Here is a 16,961-nt window from a genome sequence, read left to right as displayed (position 1 = left end):
CCCAGAGCTCCTTAAATTATACGACATTTATAGTCTAAAAAAAATAGAATTCAGAAATAACAGAGCTCACAACACATCCCCTTTAATGGTTCAGCGAGTGGGTTGGCAGGGGGTAGGTGAGGTAGGTAACACTTAACACTACCTGGTGGAATTATTCCATTTGGTTGGAGGTGGTGAACTTCAGGGCTGAGGGGGCAGGTGGTCCCCACTGGAGGAAGCCTTTGCACGAAGGACTGGGGCGGACACTGCGTGTCTAGTTCAAAGGCCAGAGGTAACGGGGAATCCCTGAGTACTCTGAAGAGGAGATTTGGCTGGAGGGGAGGGTCTGCTGGAATGATCCACTTCAAGAGGGGAGGACCCCAGTCAAGGCACCAGTGGTGGACTAGAGGAGCCACAGGGTGACTCACTGGAGCCAATGCACACCAAGATCCACCCTATTCCCTGCCCCCCCCCAAAAGAGCGAGGTAGATGGGAGGTCAAGGGGTGGGGAAGTCCATCCGAGCTTTCTATATTTTCACTACAATGGTCGGTACCAGTGAAGAAGTGGGAAGAGGTGTCCTGGTGTAACGGATGAGGGTCCCAGGGGAAGGACCACTCCTCAGGTAAGTTGGAGGTGTGAGTGACAAAATTAGATGGTCCCTGTGCCCTGCTGGCCCTCCTACTGGTGGGTGGGTGGGGTCCGGTGGAAGACACTGCTTTTCCATTCCAAAGTGCTAAACCAGTGGGGGGGCGGGGGGCGGGGGGCGGGCTGGAACGTTCCACCGGTGGATGGGGGTGTCCCAGTGGAAGGTACCCCTCACTGGACAGGTTAGTAGGGAGGTGACCAGAAGCCTGGTTGGATCAGCCCCAGTCCAAGATCCCTTCTGCCCCTAAAGGGACCTGGTGGTATTAGCTGGGCCGGTTTAGGAAGGGACAGTGGGGACAGACATGGCAGCCCAGAATCAGTCACGTCTGGGACCAGGGCCCTGCGGCCTCCTACACCTCGGGCGTGGGCTCTGCCTGGGGCGCGGGCGGCGGGTCCGGGGCGCAGAGCTGGGCGCGCACCTCTTGCAGCTGCGTCTGCAGCTCCTCCAGGGCGCCCCGCGGCGGCGCCGCCTGCACCTGCGCCTGCAGGGCCTCCAGCGCCAGCGCCAGGCGGCCCACCTCGTCCCGCATCGCGTCCCAGGCGACGCGCTGCTCGTCTTCCTTGTGACGCTGGTGCGCCTGGTGGCGCCAGTACTCCAGCACCAGGCAGCCGCCGCCCACGATGAAGACGGTGGCCTCGCCCAGCAGCTCGGCGCCCAGCTCGGCGGCTGCCTCCTCGTTCAGCGGCTTGATGACCGTGCCCCGGAAGCCCATGAGGCGCATCTTGGCTCGCATCTCCACCCAGTGGTACACTGGGGGGAAAGACAGGGGTCAGGGATCTTTGCTGGGAAACGCAAGCCCTTCCCCTCGACGCCTCGGTGTCCGGGTCGGAGCAATGGCGACACGGTAGCCAGAATCGCGGACGCCAGCGGGGAATGGACCCCTTTACCAAGACCCGCGCCGGGCCTCGCACGCGGAATGCCCAGTTAGTTATCTGGCCAGGGGTGGCCCTGAGGGCATCTTTGGAAAACGTCCAGAAGATTCTGGTGATCGGCTGGGGATGAGCATTGCTGCCCTGGAGGGGAGGTCCAGAGTGGGGGCCGCAACCTCTGGGAGGGGGTGGGAGCGGTCAAAAGTCCAGGGCGGGTGTAAAGCTTGCTGCTTCTACCCCCCCGACAACCCACCTGCCAGGCTCCTCCCCTGCCCCCGAAGGTGGAGCCGACGGTGCCGCGCTCTGTCCTGACGAGTGTTCACTGTGGAGTTTGGGGCTTTGGACGGAGCTCAGGGCTGGAGCGCCTGCTCTAACGCCAACTCCATCCTTATCTAATCACTTACTCGTGTGAACAAGGATTATCAGCATTGTGACCACTTGTAAATGCAACATAAGCCTAGAGTTGATGTTGAAACCTGATTCACTGGAGTAATAATTAATATTCATCCACTGATACAAGAATTGATGGGAAAAATAAGGTTCCTTGGGCTCATTAAGGGATGAATTTCTGAAAACATTTATACTTGACCCCTTCCAACCATCCTCCACAGCAACCAGGCTGACCTAATTAGGTTTTCTTCCTTTAAGTTAGAAGAATAGCGTGCACATGGGGGGAATCATTTAGACTACATAGAAGGGGGTAAATTGCAAGACAGAAGTCCATCTTTCCACCTCCAGCTTTAGTTCTCCTGTTCCTCAAAGGAATAGGAGGACTATTTTTTGCGGGGGGGGGGGGGTGTGTGTGTGTGCTGCACAGCGCGGCTTGTGGGATCTCAATTCCTGCACCAGGGATTGAACCCTGGCCACAGCATTGAAAGCCTGGAATCCTAACCACTAAGAGGTTAACCACTTCTATTGGCAGACCAGCCAATAGAGAAGGACTTGAATCACCTAAGAGGATAAAATCTAAATGGCCACTAGACATGTGAAAAGATGCTGACCTCCATTACATGTCAGGAAAATATTAATTAAAATCACAAAGAGAAAGCACTACACACACACCAGAATGGCTGACATGAAAAACCCACACATCCTAAGCGCTGCCAAAGATGTACCACACTCAGACTCGGAGGAGGTAATTGAGGACACCCACTCTGGCAGCTGGTTGGCAGCGACTCCTAAATTTAGCATTCGATGCTCTATGAGCCAGCAATTCCGCTCCTGGGTGGACACCCACAGAAACCTGTCACATGTTCTCTGAAAGACATGTCCCTGCATGTTCACCTCAGTGCTATGAAAAAAAAAAAGACTCTAGACCACCCAAATGCCCACCCATAGAAGGATTGGTAAAAAAGAACGCACACAGTGAAACACTCAACAGCAACGAGAACAAATGAACCACAGTGACATACAAAAAGCTGAATAAATCTCACAGACAATGTTGAGTGAGAGGCCACACGAGCATACATGCTGTGTGATTCCATTTATATAAAGTCCCCAAAGAGGCAAACTCAATCCACAGGGTTACAAGTCAGGATGGGGGTTACCCTTGGGAGGCATAGTGACTAGAAAGGGGGCATGGTAGGGTTTCTGGGGGGCTGGTTATATTCTGTTTCCTGTTCTTTCTGTGAGTTTATCAAACTGTACACTTAGGATTTGTACCCTTTGCTTTAGGTATACTGTAATCCAGTTAAAAGTTTTCATAACCCAGGGCTTCCCTGGTGGTGCAGTGGTTAAGCATCCGCCTGCCAACGCAGGGGACACGGGTTCAAGCCCTGGTCCGGGAAGATCCCACATGCTGCACAGCAACTAAGCCCGAGCGCCACAACTACTGAGCCTGTGCCCTAGAGCCCGTGCTCTGCAACAAAAGAAGCCACCACAATGAGAAGCCCGCGCACCACAATGAAGAATAACCTCTGCTCGCCACAACTAGAGAAAGCCCACACGCAGCAACAAAGACCCGACGCAGCCAAAAAAAAAAAAAGTTTTCATGACCCAAATGAACGAGAGTTGTCCAGCCACCTTCCTGATCTCTTCCAAGCGAGTTTTACTTGCAGCATCTGGTGAGGCCCAGAGAAATGCCACTGTCCGGTGCCATGCCCTAGATCACTCTGTTTCCTCCTTGTTGCCCATGGGCAGCCAGACTTGGCCTTGGCCACCTATCAGATGAGCCTGAGACATCTAACTTCAAGGTGTCATGGGCTTCCCTGGTGGCGCAGTGGTTGAGAGTCTGCCTGCCGATGCAGGGGATGCGGGTTCGTGCCCCGGTCTGGGAAGATCCCACATGCTGAGGAGCGGCTGGGCCCGTGAGCCATGGCCGCTGAGCCTGTGCGTCCGCAAAGGGAGAGGCCACAGCTGTGAGAGGCCCGTGTACCACAATAAAAAAAAAAAAAAAAATTAAAAAAAAAAAAAAAGGTGTCATGACTGCCTATTTAACCCTCTTCCTGTTGGGAAATTACACTGGCCCCTCCCAAAAGGAGCCCCAGTCTTAACGATGTTCCCCAGGCTCCTCCCTGGGTGCAGGAAGCAGGGCCGTGATGGAACCTTGAACTCTCTATTTCTCCCTGAGGGTCTGTTAAAAAGCAAAATGGATTCAGAATCCAGGACTGAGAAAGTCCAGGCCGCCACTCACAACGGGAGGGGGACGGGCACGGCTATGGCCTGTGTTAAAGCGACTCAGACACGATGACAGCACATTCCTTTCTTTTTTAAAATTTTCTAATTTTCTAAAATTTATATATATTGTTTGGCTGTGCTGCGGGGCCTGCGGGATCTTAGTTTCCCAACCAGGGATCGAACCCATGCCCCCTGCAGTGGAAGCACGGAGTCTAAACCAATGGACGGCCAGGGAATTCCCCACACTCCTTTTTGTTTAAAAAAAACAAAATTTGATGAGCGGTTAAGAGAGTCTTTTATAATATAATTTTATTATATGATTTTTAACCACAATTTAAAAAAATATATTCAAATTCCGGGCTTCCCTGGTGACACAGTGGTTGGGAGTCTGCCTGCCGGTGCAGGGGACACGGGTTCGAGCCCCGGTCCGGGAAGATCCCACGTGCCGCGGAGCGGCTGGGCCCGTGAGCCACAACTGCTGAGCCTGCGCGTCTGGAGCCCGTGCTCCGCAACAAGAGAGCCCGCGACGGTGGGAGGCCCGCGCACCGCGATGAGGAGTGGTCCCCGCCCACCGCAACTAGAGAAAGCCCTCGCACAGAAACGAAGACCCAACATAGACAAAATTAAAAAAAAAAAAAATTCAAATTCCATATGTCAATTACCTCCATAAATCTAGAACTGTTTCTTAAAGGTAAAGGCTCAAAAGGGAATCTCGGCCTGAAATTGAGGAGGATTTTATGTCACAATCTGTAAATGAAGCTATGCTTGCCAAGCGCAGTAGTTAAAACAAAACAAAGCAAAAATGGTAAAATTACTCATGTTTGCTTCCCTAGCAGTGTCTTCTATCCCCAGGCATGCTTTTGCCAACTTACCAACACTTCTGAAATATTTCACTACTAATAAATCTCTTGATTTGCAAAGGAAAAAATTAAAAGAACGAATGAGCTTTATATATTTCAACACAGAAAAATCTCCCAAACATAACGAGAAGAAATACAAGGTCCAAAAGATACAAACAGCGTGATAAAAACAAGAACGTGCACTCTGGACACACGTATATATTCAGGAAAAGTATAAAGTCTCACATGGAATAATACTTGGCAACTTCAGGACAGATGAAGGAGGAAGGAGTGAGAAATGGGGTGAGGCTTTTTAGCTTTAGTCCCTAAAAAAGGGAAAAAAACTCAAAGCAAATAGGGCAAAATGTTAATATCTATTAATTCTAAGTGGTAGGTACGTGGGTGTTTGTTACAGTATTTTCTCTATGTCTGCAATATTTCACAATTAAAAGTAAAAAATCAGTTCAAAAAGAATAACAATTATATTTTTTGGCCATTTGGGGAAAAAAGGATTTTGATGAAGGCACAGTGATAGAAATCACGTCAGTGCTTCCCTGAGGTCAGGTATGGCGGGAGGGATGGACTGCACAGGAACACAAGGCAATTTGGGGGGTGAAGGAAATATTTTTAACTATGGTGACGGTTTCATGGCAAATACCTGTGATAAAACCCATCAAAGTGAACCCTTAAAATAAGTACAGTTTATTGCATGTAAGTCATACCTCAGAACAAGTTGTTAAATAAAAAGGAATTTTATAAGATTAAGAAAGTGAGAAGGCAAGCCATAGACTAGGAGAAAATATTTGCAAATCATATATCAGATAAAGGACTTGTTGCAGAACATATAAAGAGCTCTTAAAACCCAACAATAGCTGGGAATTCCCTGGCAGTCCAGTAGTCAGGACTCGGTGCTTCCACTTCAGGGGGATCCGGTTCAATCCTTGGTCGGGGAACTAAGATCCCCAAAAGCCACATGGCACAGCGAAAAAAAAAGAAAAGTCAGCAGAGAAATAACAGTCAAAGCCACAATGAGATTCCATTTCACACCCACTAGAATAACTGTATTCAAAACAACGGCCAGTTGCACACACGTCCACATCAGCGTTATTCACAACAGCCAAAAAGTGGAAACAACCCCAAAGTTCATCAATTTGTGAATGGATAACAAAATCTGGTGTATTTATACAGTGGAGTATTATTAATACATAAAAAGGAATAAAGTACTGATACATGTTACGACAGGGATGAATCTTGAAAACATTACGCGCAGCGAAGGAAGCCAGACACAGAAGGCCACGTAGTGTATGATTCTTTTATATGAAATGTCCAGAATAGGTAAATTCATAGAGACAGAAAGCAGATTAGTGTTGGCCAGGGGCTGGGGGAGGGGAGAATGGGGAGTGACTGCTAACGGACCTGAGGGATCTTTTCAGTGATGGAAATGTTCTAAAATGACTGTGATAACAATTGCACGACTATGTAAGTTTACTAAAAATAAATTGTCCACTCAAGACAGGTGAATTTTATGGCATGTAGACTATACCTCATAAAGCTGTTTAAACAAACAAACAAAAAGTAGAGTCTCTCCCACTGAAATTGGCAAATGCTGCTGTGCAAATGCGCAGGCTTCTCATTGCGGTGGCTTCTCTTGTTGCAGAGCACAGGCTCTAGGCACATGGGCTTCAGTAGTTGTGGCACACGGGCTCTAGAGCGCAGGCTCAGTAGTTGTGGCGCATGGGCTTAGTTGCTCCACGGCCTGCGGGATCTTCCCAGACCAGGGCTCGAACCCGTGTCCCCTGCACTGGCAGGTGGCTTCTTAACCACTGCGCCACCAGGGAAGTCCCTGGACCTGAAATCTTGAGCAAGGTATCAAGGATGCCAGGAGTGCCTAGGAGTCATGCAGGAGGGAGGATGGCAGGTGAAGGGCGGACGTGGGGTGGTGCTCTCAGTCCTCTGACCTCAGGAGTCCACCAGTGTCTCGTGCTCATGGCAACCTGGGGTAGACGCCTTGCTGCCAAGTGTTGGCCCAACCAGGGACTACATTTCCCAGTGCCCCTCGGGGTTAGGTGTGGCCAGGGCATTAAGTCCCGGCAAGGGGAATTGAGGTGAAGTGAATAGAGTGCCACTTCCAGTCCTGGTCCATAAAACCTGTGCTCTCCCCCTTCATGCTCTTTACTGACCTCTGGCTAGAGTGGACATGACCCCCAGGGTGACCTTGAAAGGCACAAGCTGAAGATGGTGGGACTGCATCAGCCTGGGTCCTTGAACGACTGAGCAGAGGAAGAGAGCTGTCCTGCCACGTGACTCGCCTGCAATGCAAGCAAGAAATGAACCCCTGTTCTAGGTGCCATTACACATTTTGGGTCTCTTGGTGACAACACTGGTGTCCTGAACTATACACCTCCAAGATTCCTGCTGATTTTCCCAGCCTTGGTCTCCAGTATATCCTCCCAATATATTCTTTTTCTGCTTCCGTTGGCCCAGGATGGCTTCTGTTGCTGGCAATGCAGAGTGTTCACTGATGATGACAAAAATTCAGTGCTTTGCTAGTAATTCCTCTGAGCTAGGCGCCTCCCTAAGTGTTTTACATGTGTTAACTGTTTCCATGTTGTAATAATCCCACAAAGGAAGTTCTGTTGTCGAGCACAAAGACATCCGGTGAACTCCAGCTCACCCAAATAGTATGAGGTGGATCTAGGGCTTGAGTCCAGGAATTTCAGTGTCAGAGCCCACACTCTCCTCCACGATGCTCCACTGCCCTCCAGACAGATTCTCTAAGCCTAGAAATGACTGCCAGTTACCTCCATTTTCACACAGCACTATTCACAATAGCCCAAAGGAGAAACAACCCAAATGTCCATTGACAGATGTACAGATAAACAAACAGTGGTCTATGCGTACGATGGATATTATCCAGCCATAAAAAGCAACGGAGTACTAAGACCTGCTGCAACATGGATGAACCTCGAAAACATGATGCTAAGTCGAAAGAAGCCAGACACAAAAGTTCACATATTGCATGATTCCACTGCTAAGAAATGTCCAGAACAGGCAAATCCATAGAGATAGAAATCAGATTGCTGGTGGCCAGGAGTTGGAGAGGGAGGGGATGGGGGGTAGCCACTGAATGCGTACCAACTCTTATATGGGGGGTCATGAAAATGTTTTGGAATTAGATAGAGGTGATGGGGCTTCCCTGGTGGCGCAGTGGTTGAGAGTCCGCCTGCCGATGCAGGGGACGCGGGTTCGTGCCCCGGTCCGGGAGGATCCCACGTGCCGCGAAGCGGCTGGGCGCGTGAGCCATGGCTGCTGAGCCTGCGCGTCCGGGGCCTGTGCTCCGCAACGGGAGAGGCCACAACAGTGAGAGGCCCGCATACCGCAAAAAAAAAAAAAATTAGATAGAGGTGATGGTTGTACAACGCGGTGAATGTACAAATGCTACTTAATTATTCACGATAAAATGGTTAATTCTATGCTGTGTGAATTTTACACCAATTGAAAAACCAAAACCAAAACCAAAGCCAAAACTGCAAAACTCACACAAGGGGCACCGTCAGCCACAGCTTCGGCTCCTGCCACCGCCTGAGCTACCCTCACTGCAAGAAGCCAAAGAACAACAACTGTGGAGGAAGGATCCTGCTTCCTCCATGGGACCTGTAACTTGACGTTTTTTATCTTTTTAATTGAAGTAGAGTTGATTTACAATGTTGTGACAGTTTCAGGTGTACAGCAAAGTGATTCAGTTATACGTATGTATCTTTTTCAGAGTCTTTTCCATTACAGGTTATTACAAGATATTGAACACGGTTCCCTGTGCTGTACAGTAGGACCTTGCTGTTTATCTATTTTACATACAGTAGTGTGTATCTGTTAATCCCAAACTCCAAATTGGTCCCTCTCCCCCTTTCCCCTTTGGTAACCATAGGTTGTTTTCTATGAGTGCAGCCTGACGCTTGTGATCTGCAGCCTGAGGGGGCTGCTCAGTGGTTGCCTGGGGGAGGGGAGAGGGGAGGGGGGCAGGGGGAGGGGCTTAAGGAGACCGGGAAGTGATGAGATGTGTCTACTATCTTCAATGTGGTGGTGGTTTCACGGGTGCATACGTGTGTCAGAACATCAAATACTACACACTACTGTACATAGACGGGGTATTTTATATATAGAAAAAATAGATATTTAAATACTGTAAATCAACTGCACTCGAATACAATTTTTAAAAAATTTAAACCATCAAATTATACACTTTATATACGTGCATTGTATTGTGTGTCACTTATACCTCTCACTTAAAGCTTATACCTCACTTAAAGCTGCTTTGACAAAAAAAAAATCCGAGATAAGGCAGGATAAGCACCTACTTAGAAACAGAGAAAAAGGACCGAAGGAGTTTGTGGCAGGAGAAAGGGTACAGAGTGGGTAGCGTGGGGCTGGGAATTGCTGCTTTGGATGATAAGCCTTAGAGAATGTTTTTGTTCTTTAAACTGAGAATAAAAATAAACGTTTAGTGTAATTACACACGTGCACACGCACAGACACAACACTCGTGGGACCTGAGCACTGTTATCCTGGATCCTTGCCCCCTCACCCACCCAGGCTGGGTCCATCACGATTTATGCGGGTTCCCCCACCCCAGGTCCACGTACTCTGGTTCGTCACTATCTGTGGATGGACTGTCTCCCTCGTGACCCAGGAGTCCCGAGAAGGCAGGGTCCAGAGTGTCTTGGTCACCACTGTGTCCCCAGCACAGCCCTGCCTAGCACAGGACTGGGCACAGAGATGATATTCACGGAATATTTGCTAAAAACATAAATGAATGAATGAATGAATCAATGAATGAATAAATAAACTACTGACCAATTACAAAAGGGCAAAGAGCGCTTTTCCAGCGGCAGACCTGGTGGCCGTCACCTGAACCAACTGAACAAACGCAGCATCATCAGAAACAGGACACACCGACATCGTGTCCCAATGGAGTTGCCAAGGGAAAGACACAGCACCACACACATCGTTTTCCTGCTGAAAATGTTCACTCTGAATCTAATTGTGGTCCAGAGTGTGGGTCATTTGCTACAGGGCAACTGAGCTGGAAGTTCCCAAAACCCAAAGTCATAAAAATCCAAAAAGAGCTAAGGAACTGTCTTTGATTTTTAAAGATTAAAGAGATGTGACTATAAAATATAATTTGTGGATCATGATTGGATCCTGGATTGGAGGGGAAAAAATCTGCAAAAGACACTTTGACATTGTTGGAGAAATTTGAAAAGAAGCAGTTTCTTAAATGCCATTATGAAATTATTAATCATTTTCTTAGTGTATTAGTGGTTTGTGGATTATGTGGGAGAAGGTCCTTATTCTTAGAAGATACTTGCTTCAGTTTTTAAGGATGGGGAGTTCCCTGGCATTCCAGTGGTTAGGACTTGGCATTTTCGTTGCCGAGGGCTCAGGTTCGATCCCTGGTCGGGGAACTAAGATTCCGCAAGCCGCACAGCATGGCAAAAAAAAAAAAAAAAAAAAAAATTTAAGGAGAAAGTGCCATGGCATCTGCAAATTACTTTCAAATGATTCAGCAAGAAAATCTGTGTATATATAGAGACAAAGGTATAGATGTAAACTGTTACGGACTAAAATGTTTGTGTGCCCCCCCAAATCCATATGTTGAAGCCCTTACCCCCAATGTGATGGTGTTTGAAAGTGGGGTCTTTGGGAGGTAATTAGGTTTAGATGAGGTCTTGGGGACAGGGACCCCATGATGGGATTAGTGTCCTTATAAGAAGAGGAAGAGACACCAGGGCTCGCTCTCTCTCTTTGCCTTGTGAGGGCACAATGAGAAGGCGGCCGTCTGCAAGCCAGGAAAAGGGTCCTCATCAGGAACTGAATCTGCCAGCACCTTGATCTTGGACTTCCCAGTCTCCAGAATGTGAGAAAATATATATCTGTCGTCTAAGCCACCCAGCCTATGGTATTTGGTTATAGCAGCATGATAGAAGACATAAACATGGGTATAGATGTAGACCTAGATATTTGAAGGACATAAACAGGACACAGTGTGAACAAGGGATGGATCCAGTAAGGGCACTTTTGTGTTGATTGTGTATTTCTTTCCATTGTTCTGTAGGTTTGAAAAATTTTCCAAATAAAATATTGGGGAAAACTGAAATATAAATAACAAACAAACAAACAAATAAATAGTATGTGTGGAAAATACTCCAAAATGTAGGAGCCGATTACTTCTGCGAGATGGGTTTGGTGGTGGTCTATGATTTTTAAATTTTCTCCTATGAACACTGATGACTTGTTTGTTAAATCAAAGAGGCAAATTCAAAACATATGCATGATCAGATCCAGCGGCGTCATTTCCAGGAATTATTCTTAAGAAGCTAAGGATGGAAGGCACAAAGATTTAGCCCATGGTCCCCGAGGACACCCCTCTGCCTAGCATGGCTGTTTGGGAAGGTCCTTTCCTTCCAATCATCAAGGCGTCCTGATGCTGCCTTCCAGGTCAAGTAGAAGTGGGGCCACTGTTTGGTGTGTGATACGTCCATCTTCTAAGCTTAAAACTCAAAACTCATGGGAAACCTGGAGGGGCGAGGGGGCAAACTCTGGGGTCCCTCATTCACTGTCTCTTGGAGGGTCCCTGCAAGGCTGAGACCCCGGGACTCACACAAGTAAACCGCTCACTAACGTAAGCCTGTGAAGACTTCCTTCCTTTTCCGTCTCACTTCCCTCCGGAAGAACCCCTTGTTCCTCCCCTTCAAAGAGTCAAAGAATAGCAGTAATTTATTATCCCTGTAATTACTTTCTGAAGAGGGGAATAAGGGCCCCTATTTGCAGCTAACTTGGTTATTTAAGAGTCAAAGAGTTTCTGTCTGGAATGATGAAAGAGTTCCGGAAATAGATGGTGATGGTTGCACAACACTGTGAATCTCTGAATGTACTTAATGCCACGGAATTGTACACTTAAAAATGGTTAAAATGATGAATTTTATGTTATGTATGTCTTGCCACAGTCTGAAAAAAAAAGGTAACTTGGTAATGAGAAATTGGTTTAGGTCCTGCTCTATTTCACTCCCAACTGGTCAACACCTACTGGGTGTACTGCAATACGATCCTGATGATAATCACCCAGAGTTAGTGCACACCCCACAAGGTAAGGGCTCAGTCCCACGACACTGCCCATGCTCCAGACATCAGCCACAAGTGGGCTTCTCAGGCCATGTTCACTTCTGACTCACTGGCTGCAAATTCAGGGCTCCCACAATTCTCTCAGATTCAATAACTGGCTAGAATGACTCACAGAACCCCCTGAAAACGTTATACGTACAATTACAGCTTTATTATAAAAGATGTACAGGGCTTTCCTGGTGGCGCAGTGGTTGAGAGTCCGCCTGCCGATGCAGGGGACGCGGGTTCGAGCCCCGGTCCGGGAGGATCCCACATGCCACGGAGCGGCTGGGCCCGTGAGCCATGGCCGCTGAGCCTGCGCGTTCGGAGCCTGTGCTCCGCAACGGGAGAGGCCACAGCAGTGAGAGCCCCGCGTACCACCCCCCAAAAAAAAAGTAAAGTCTCTTAATCTTCAAAAATGCATATCAAGGGGCAAAGGCACAGGAATAACTCAGGTAAGTTTGAAAATAAGAACGAGACTGGCAGGTTGCCTTGAAGAGACCAAAAAATATTTTCAAGCTCTTGGCATTCAAAAGACCTGGTGTTGGTGCAGGACGGACAAACGGTTGACAGAACAGGATTGAGAAAAAGGTACTTGTGTCCGGGGAACACAGCGAATGCTGCTGTCCAGTCTCAGGAGAGGAGGGAAAGGATGGGCCATTCCATGCACTTCGAGATGTCAGCCAGCCATACATTTAGAAACTGAAGAACGCAGATCCCAACCTCATACTCATTAGGAACCAAAACACAATGCAACACAAGCTCAGTGAATGACAAGCACAAAGAAAACGTCAATACAAATATTAGAAGGAGGGAGAGTTGGAGATACAAATTCTTGGGGTTGAGCAGCCCTTCTCAAATAAAGACAGAAAAAACAAGTGCCTGAAAGAAAAAAGACTCATAGGTTCAGTTACTTAAAAATGAAAAAAAACTTCAGTAGGACAAAACACACCAGAAACGAACATTAATTTCAGACAATGAAAACAGGCATTTTTCAAAAGCAGAACCAACGTCCAATAAATGGCCGAAAAGACGCTCAGCCTACAGGTAAAACAAGAAAATGCAAATTAAAAGAAGAATGAAATTCCACTGTGCACTTGTTTGGGTTGAAAAATCTTTAAGTTTGATAATTGCAAGTGTTGACAGTTCCTCTGACACTTCGCAGAGCTTTTAGGGGGCATTTTTTTTTTTTTTTTTTTTTTGCGGTATGCGGGCCTCTCACTGTTGTGGCCTCTCCCACTGCGGAGCACAGGTTCCGGACGCGCAGGCTCAGCGGCCACGGCTCACGGGCCCAGCTGCTCCGCGGCACGTGGGATCTTCCCGGACCGGGGCACGAACCCGCGTCCCCTGCATCGGCAAGCAGACTCCCAACCACTGTGCCACCAGGGAAGCCCTAGGGGGCATTTTTATATTAACTATAAATGTCTGTAATTTATGCGGTTCTTTCAGCACTTGGCATCTCCCTGAGGAAAGGTTCACGCTGGCCAGAGAGGTGTGTGCAGATCACTCACAAGAGGGAAGAGGGGGACAGCGTCCATGCCCACAAAGGTGGCATCACTCCCAAAAGGGTTCTGCCAACATTGCCCCCAAACCAGAGACAGGATTCCTTTCAGGGAGGGGACTTTGGTTTCTCTGGAATGGCTGAACTCTAGGAAGAGACTATCAAAATATAATAAGTATCAAGGCACAAGGATGTGGCCTCCGAGTGAGGCAGGCATCTTGGACGAGATGGACCCCGCGGTACCCCCTCCCCCAGGTCCATATCAGCCCTTACTTAGTGGAGGCGCCTCTGGGAAGCCTGGCCTGGGCGCTGCCATTCCAGGGGTGAGGACAGCCCTAAGACCAGAGTCCCAAGTCCGAGCCCACCACCTCCAGCTGCCTCCTTCCTCCAGGATGTCCCAAGTGGACTCCAATAGCATGCCCTGATGGAGGCGCCTGCGAGATAAAGAATGTCAGTTTCACAGCGCGAGGAGAGAGACCAGGACTGTCTTTCCAGGCCCCGCCGGCTGCAGTGCAGAACAAATAACCAAAGGCTGCCAGAGGGCTCCCAAACCTGAGGCGACCAGGGGCTAGGGAAGGGCAAGGCTATCCGTACCACCTCACACTGGTTCTGCTGCAGCCTCGCCATCTCAGCACCAGTATGTCCCTTGTCCATGCGCAGAGCAAAAACCCGGAAGCTATCAATGACTCCCCACCTCCCGTCACTCAGTAAATCCTGTCTGCTCCATCTCTGATATATTCATATGCCCAGAATCCCACTTATGTCTACCTCCATTGTCTCCGCCTGGTCCAGCCACCGTCGCCTCCCGCTTGGACAATCACAGCTGCCTCTGCGCTGGGCTGGCGGCTTCCACCTTTGCCCCCCATAGGGCGTCTGGGGATCCTGTTGAAACTAAGCCAGCTCACACCCCTCTTCTGCTCAGAGCACCTCCCGTGGTTCCTGCTCGCCCCCCAGTGAAAGCCAAAGTCTTCGCCGTGGCCCAAGGCAGCCCGCTTTATGTAGGTTTGTATAATCCATACATATGTGTATGCTTTTCTTTGTGAAATAGAATAAAAGTGAATAGAAAGTAACAGAGTGCGTTGCACACGGTAAAGGCGATTATTGTTTAGCGAAACTTTTGTTCTAACAAGATATGTAATATATGATATTAATATATGATATATATGATGCTGATATATATTATCATGTTATAATACACACAACAGATTTTATATGGTTATGATACATATTAAGTATATATGATACATCTATATACAGCTGTAGTTTTTCTTCATGAAATGCAATACAACAGGAAATATCAAACTGCACTGCACATTTTTTTTGTTTTTCTTTTGCGGTACGCGGGCCTCTCACTGCTGTGGCGTCTCCCGTTGCGGAGCACAGGCTCCAGACGCGCAGGCTCAGCGGCCACGGCTCACATCCCGCGGCATGTGGGATCTTCCCGGACCGGGGCACGAACCCGCGTCCCCTGCATCGGCAGGCGGATTCTCAACCACTGCGCCGCCAGGGAAGCCCAACTGCACATATTAAAGGTAGTTATTTAGCGAAATTTTCATTCCAATGGTAAATAAATACACACACAACACACACAACATGGAATATATAATGTCATGTGACGTTGCACAAAAAATATTTTTATATTCCATTATATGTGGCATTATATTCCATTATGTCACACCATGCATGAATTACACAGCGTTTATCCTAGGTATATAGGGTGAATTGTGAATCACTATATAAATATGAATATGGCGGACTATATAAACTGTGCGTCTCATGGTGCTGCCCTAGACCGAGGGGGAGACTCTGAGATCCTCGAACAGCGGCGTTATTGCGGCGTCTCCAGGGAGTAGCCCCTGTGGGTGGGGAGTGACGGAAGCAGGAGCGGATAGGGAGGCCCAAGAGGCCACCCGGTGGGGCATCGGAGCTGGTAAGACCCTCCAGAGCTGTGCCAACTGAGGCCAAAGGGGGCCAGCTCCTGAGCCCCTCGCCCATCCGTCTCCCCTTGCTTACTCTGTCCTAGGGTCCGTAAACTCTTTACGGAAAGGCCTTGACAATAAATATTTGCATCTTTGAAGGCCCTGTGGTATTTATCGCAGATGACTCAAATCTGTCATTGCCGTGCAAAAGCAACCATAAAAATTATACACAAGCACATGGGTGTGGCTATGTCCCAATACATCTTTGCTCCCAAACACAGGCAGCGCCAGGCCCTCGGTCCGGTCCGCTAACCCCGGCTCGATTCTGACAGCAGATCCTCCCGCCGCCGTTCCAGGGAAAGGCTGATCCCACACCTGCCTCAGGGCCTCTGTAGATACTAACAACACTCTCTGGCAGCTCCTCTCGAGTGTCACTTCCTCCCCGAGCACCTGATCGAAATCAGCCATCCCTATTACTCCCGAACTCTTTCTTCTCAGCCCTCATCACCCCGACACTGGATCATTTTTCTCTACTGTCGGCTTCCCTGCACTAGATGTTGGCTCCGTGGTGGCGGTGACCTTGTCTTGCTCCTGGCTGACTCCCAGCTACTAGAATGGGGCCAGGCACGCAGCAGGTGCTTAGTCAACATTTGTCTAGCGAGCGGGTGGCTGATGCCCTCTGGATTCTCCTCTGGACATGCTTCTCCTCTCCCTCTGTCTACTGGGGCTGGGGGGCCCCGGGCTGGAGTCACAGCACCGGTGGCCAGCTCAGAGATGGGCTATGAAGTCAATCTTCCCCTGGGATGGCTCTCCCCAGGCAAGGGCCTTCCCGACGGGGGAACCAGCACAGAGGACGATGGGGCCTGCCACGGGATGGGAGAAGCAGAGCCCTTGAGACACCCCATGAGGCTTTTGAGAGCCAGTGTTTAAGAGTTTCTGTTTTTTTAATGCCCTAAAGCCCTGAGTGCCTCAGGAGGGGAGGAGCTGGGGTTCAGCCTGGTCCCTTCTTCCCAAATAACCACAGGGCAGGTAACATCGGAAAAGAAATGTCTGTATGTGCATCCGTCCCCCCACTGGACTGCGAGCCCGCACGAGGGCAGGGTTGGGGCTGTCTCGGTCACGGCTGGGACCCCAGCACTGCACAGAACATGGTGGGCACCTCGGCCAGTTATTTTGTTTTTTTTAATAGTTATTTATTTGGTTGCGCCGGGTCTTAGTTGCAGCAGGTGGGCTCCTTAGTTGAGGCTCGCCGGCTCCATAGTTGTGGGATCTAGTTCCCCAACGAGGGATCAAACCCGGGCCCCCTGCATTGGGAGCGTGGAGTCCTAACCAGTGCGCCACCAGGGAAGTCCCATCGGTGACAGTTTCTTGAATGAAAGAATAAACGAAGGATATTTTTTCTCAGGTTAACGGGGCTGTTTTTTTAAATATGG

The 16,961-nt window shown here is 48.9% G+C and overlaps 1 protein-coding gene across 1 annotated transcript in view; it reads right to left on the bottom strand.

Annotated features, from left to right (window-relative positions):
• Window positions 1-57: 57 nt before the first annotated feature.
• The window catches only part of OPA3 (outer mitochondrial membrane lipid metabolism regulator OPA3), a 56,946-nt gene continuing 40,042 nt past the window's right edge, over window positions 58-16,961 (bottom strand). Inside the window, exon 2 of the mRNA XM_059045266.2 lies at window positions 58-1,376. Within this exon, the coding sequence (XP_058901249.1) occupies window positions 976-1,376 (401 nt within the window). The 3' untranslated portion in view covers window positions 58-975. The remainder of the gene's footprint in view (window positions 1,377-16,961) is intronic.

This window comes from Kogia breviceps, chromosome 18 (genome assembly GCF_026419965.1).
Source record: "Kogia breviceps isolate mKogBre1 chromosome 18, mKogBre1 haplotype 1, whole genome shotgun sequence".
Classification (NCBI taxonomy): Eukaryota; Metazoa; Chordata; class Mammalia; order Artiodactyla; family Physeteridae; genus Kogia; species Kogia breviceps.
The sequence above is the reverse complement of the archived record's forward strand: the minus strand, read 5'-3'. Positions and strand labels throughout refer to the sequence as shown.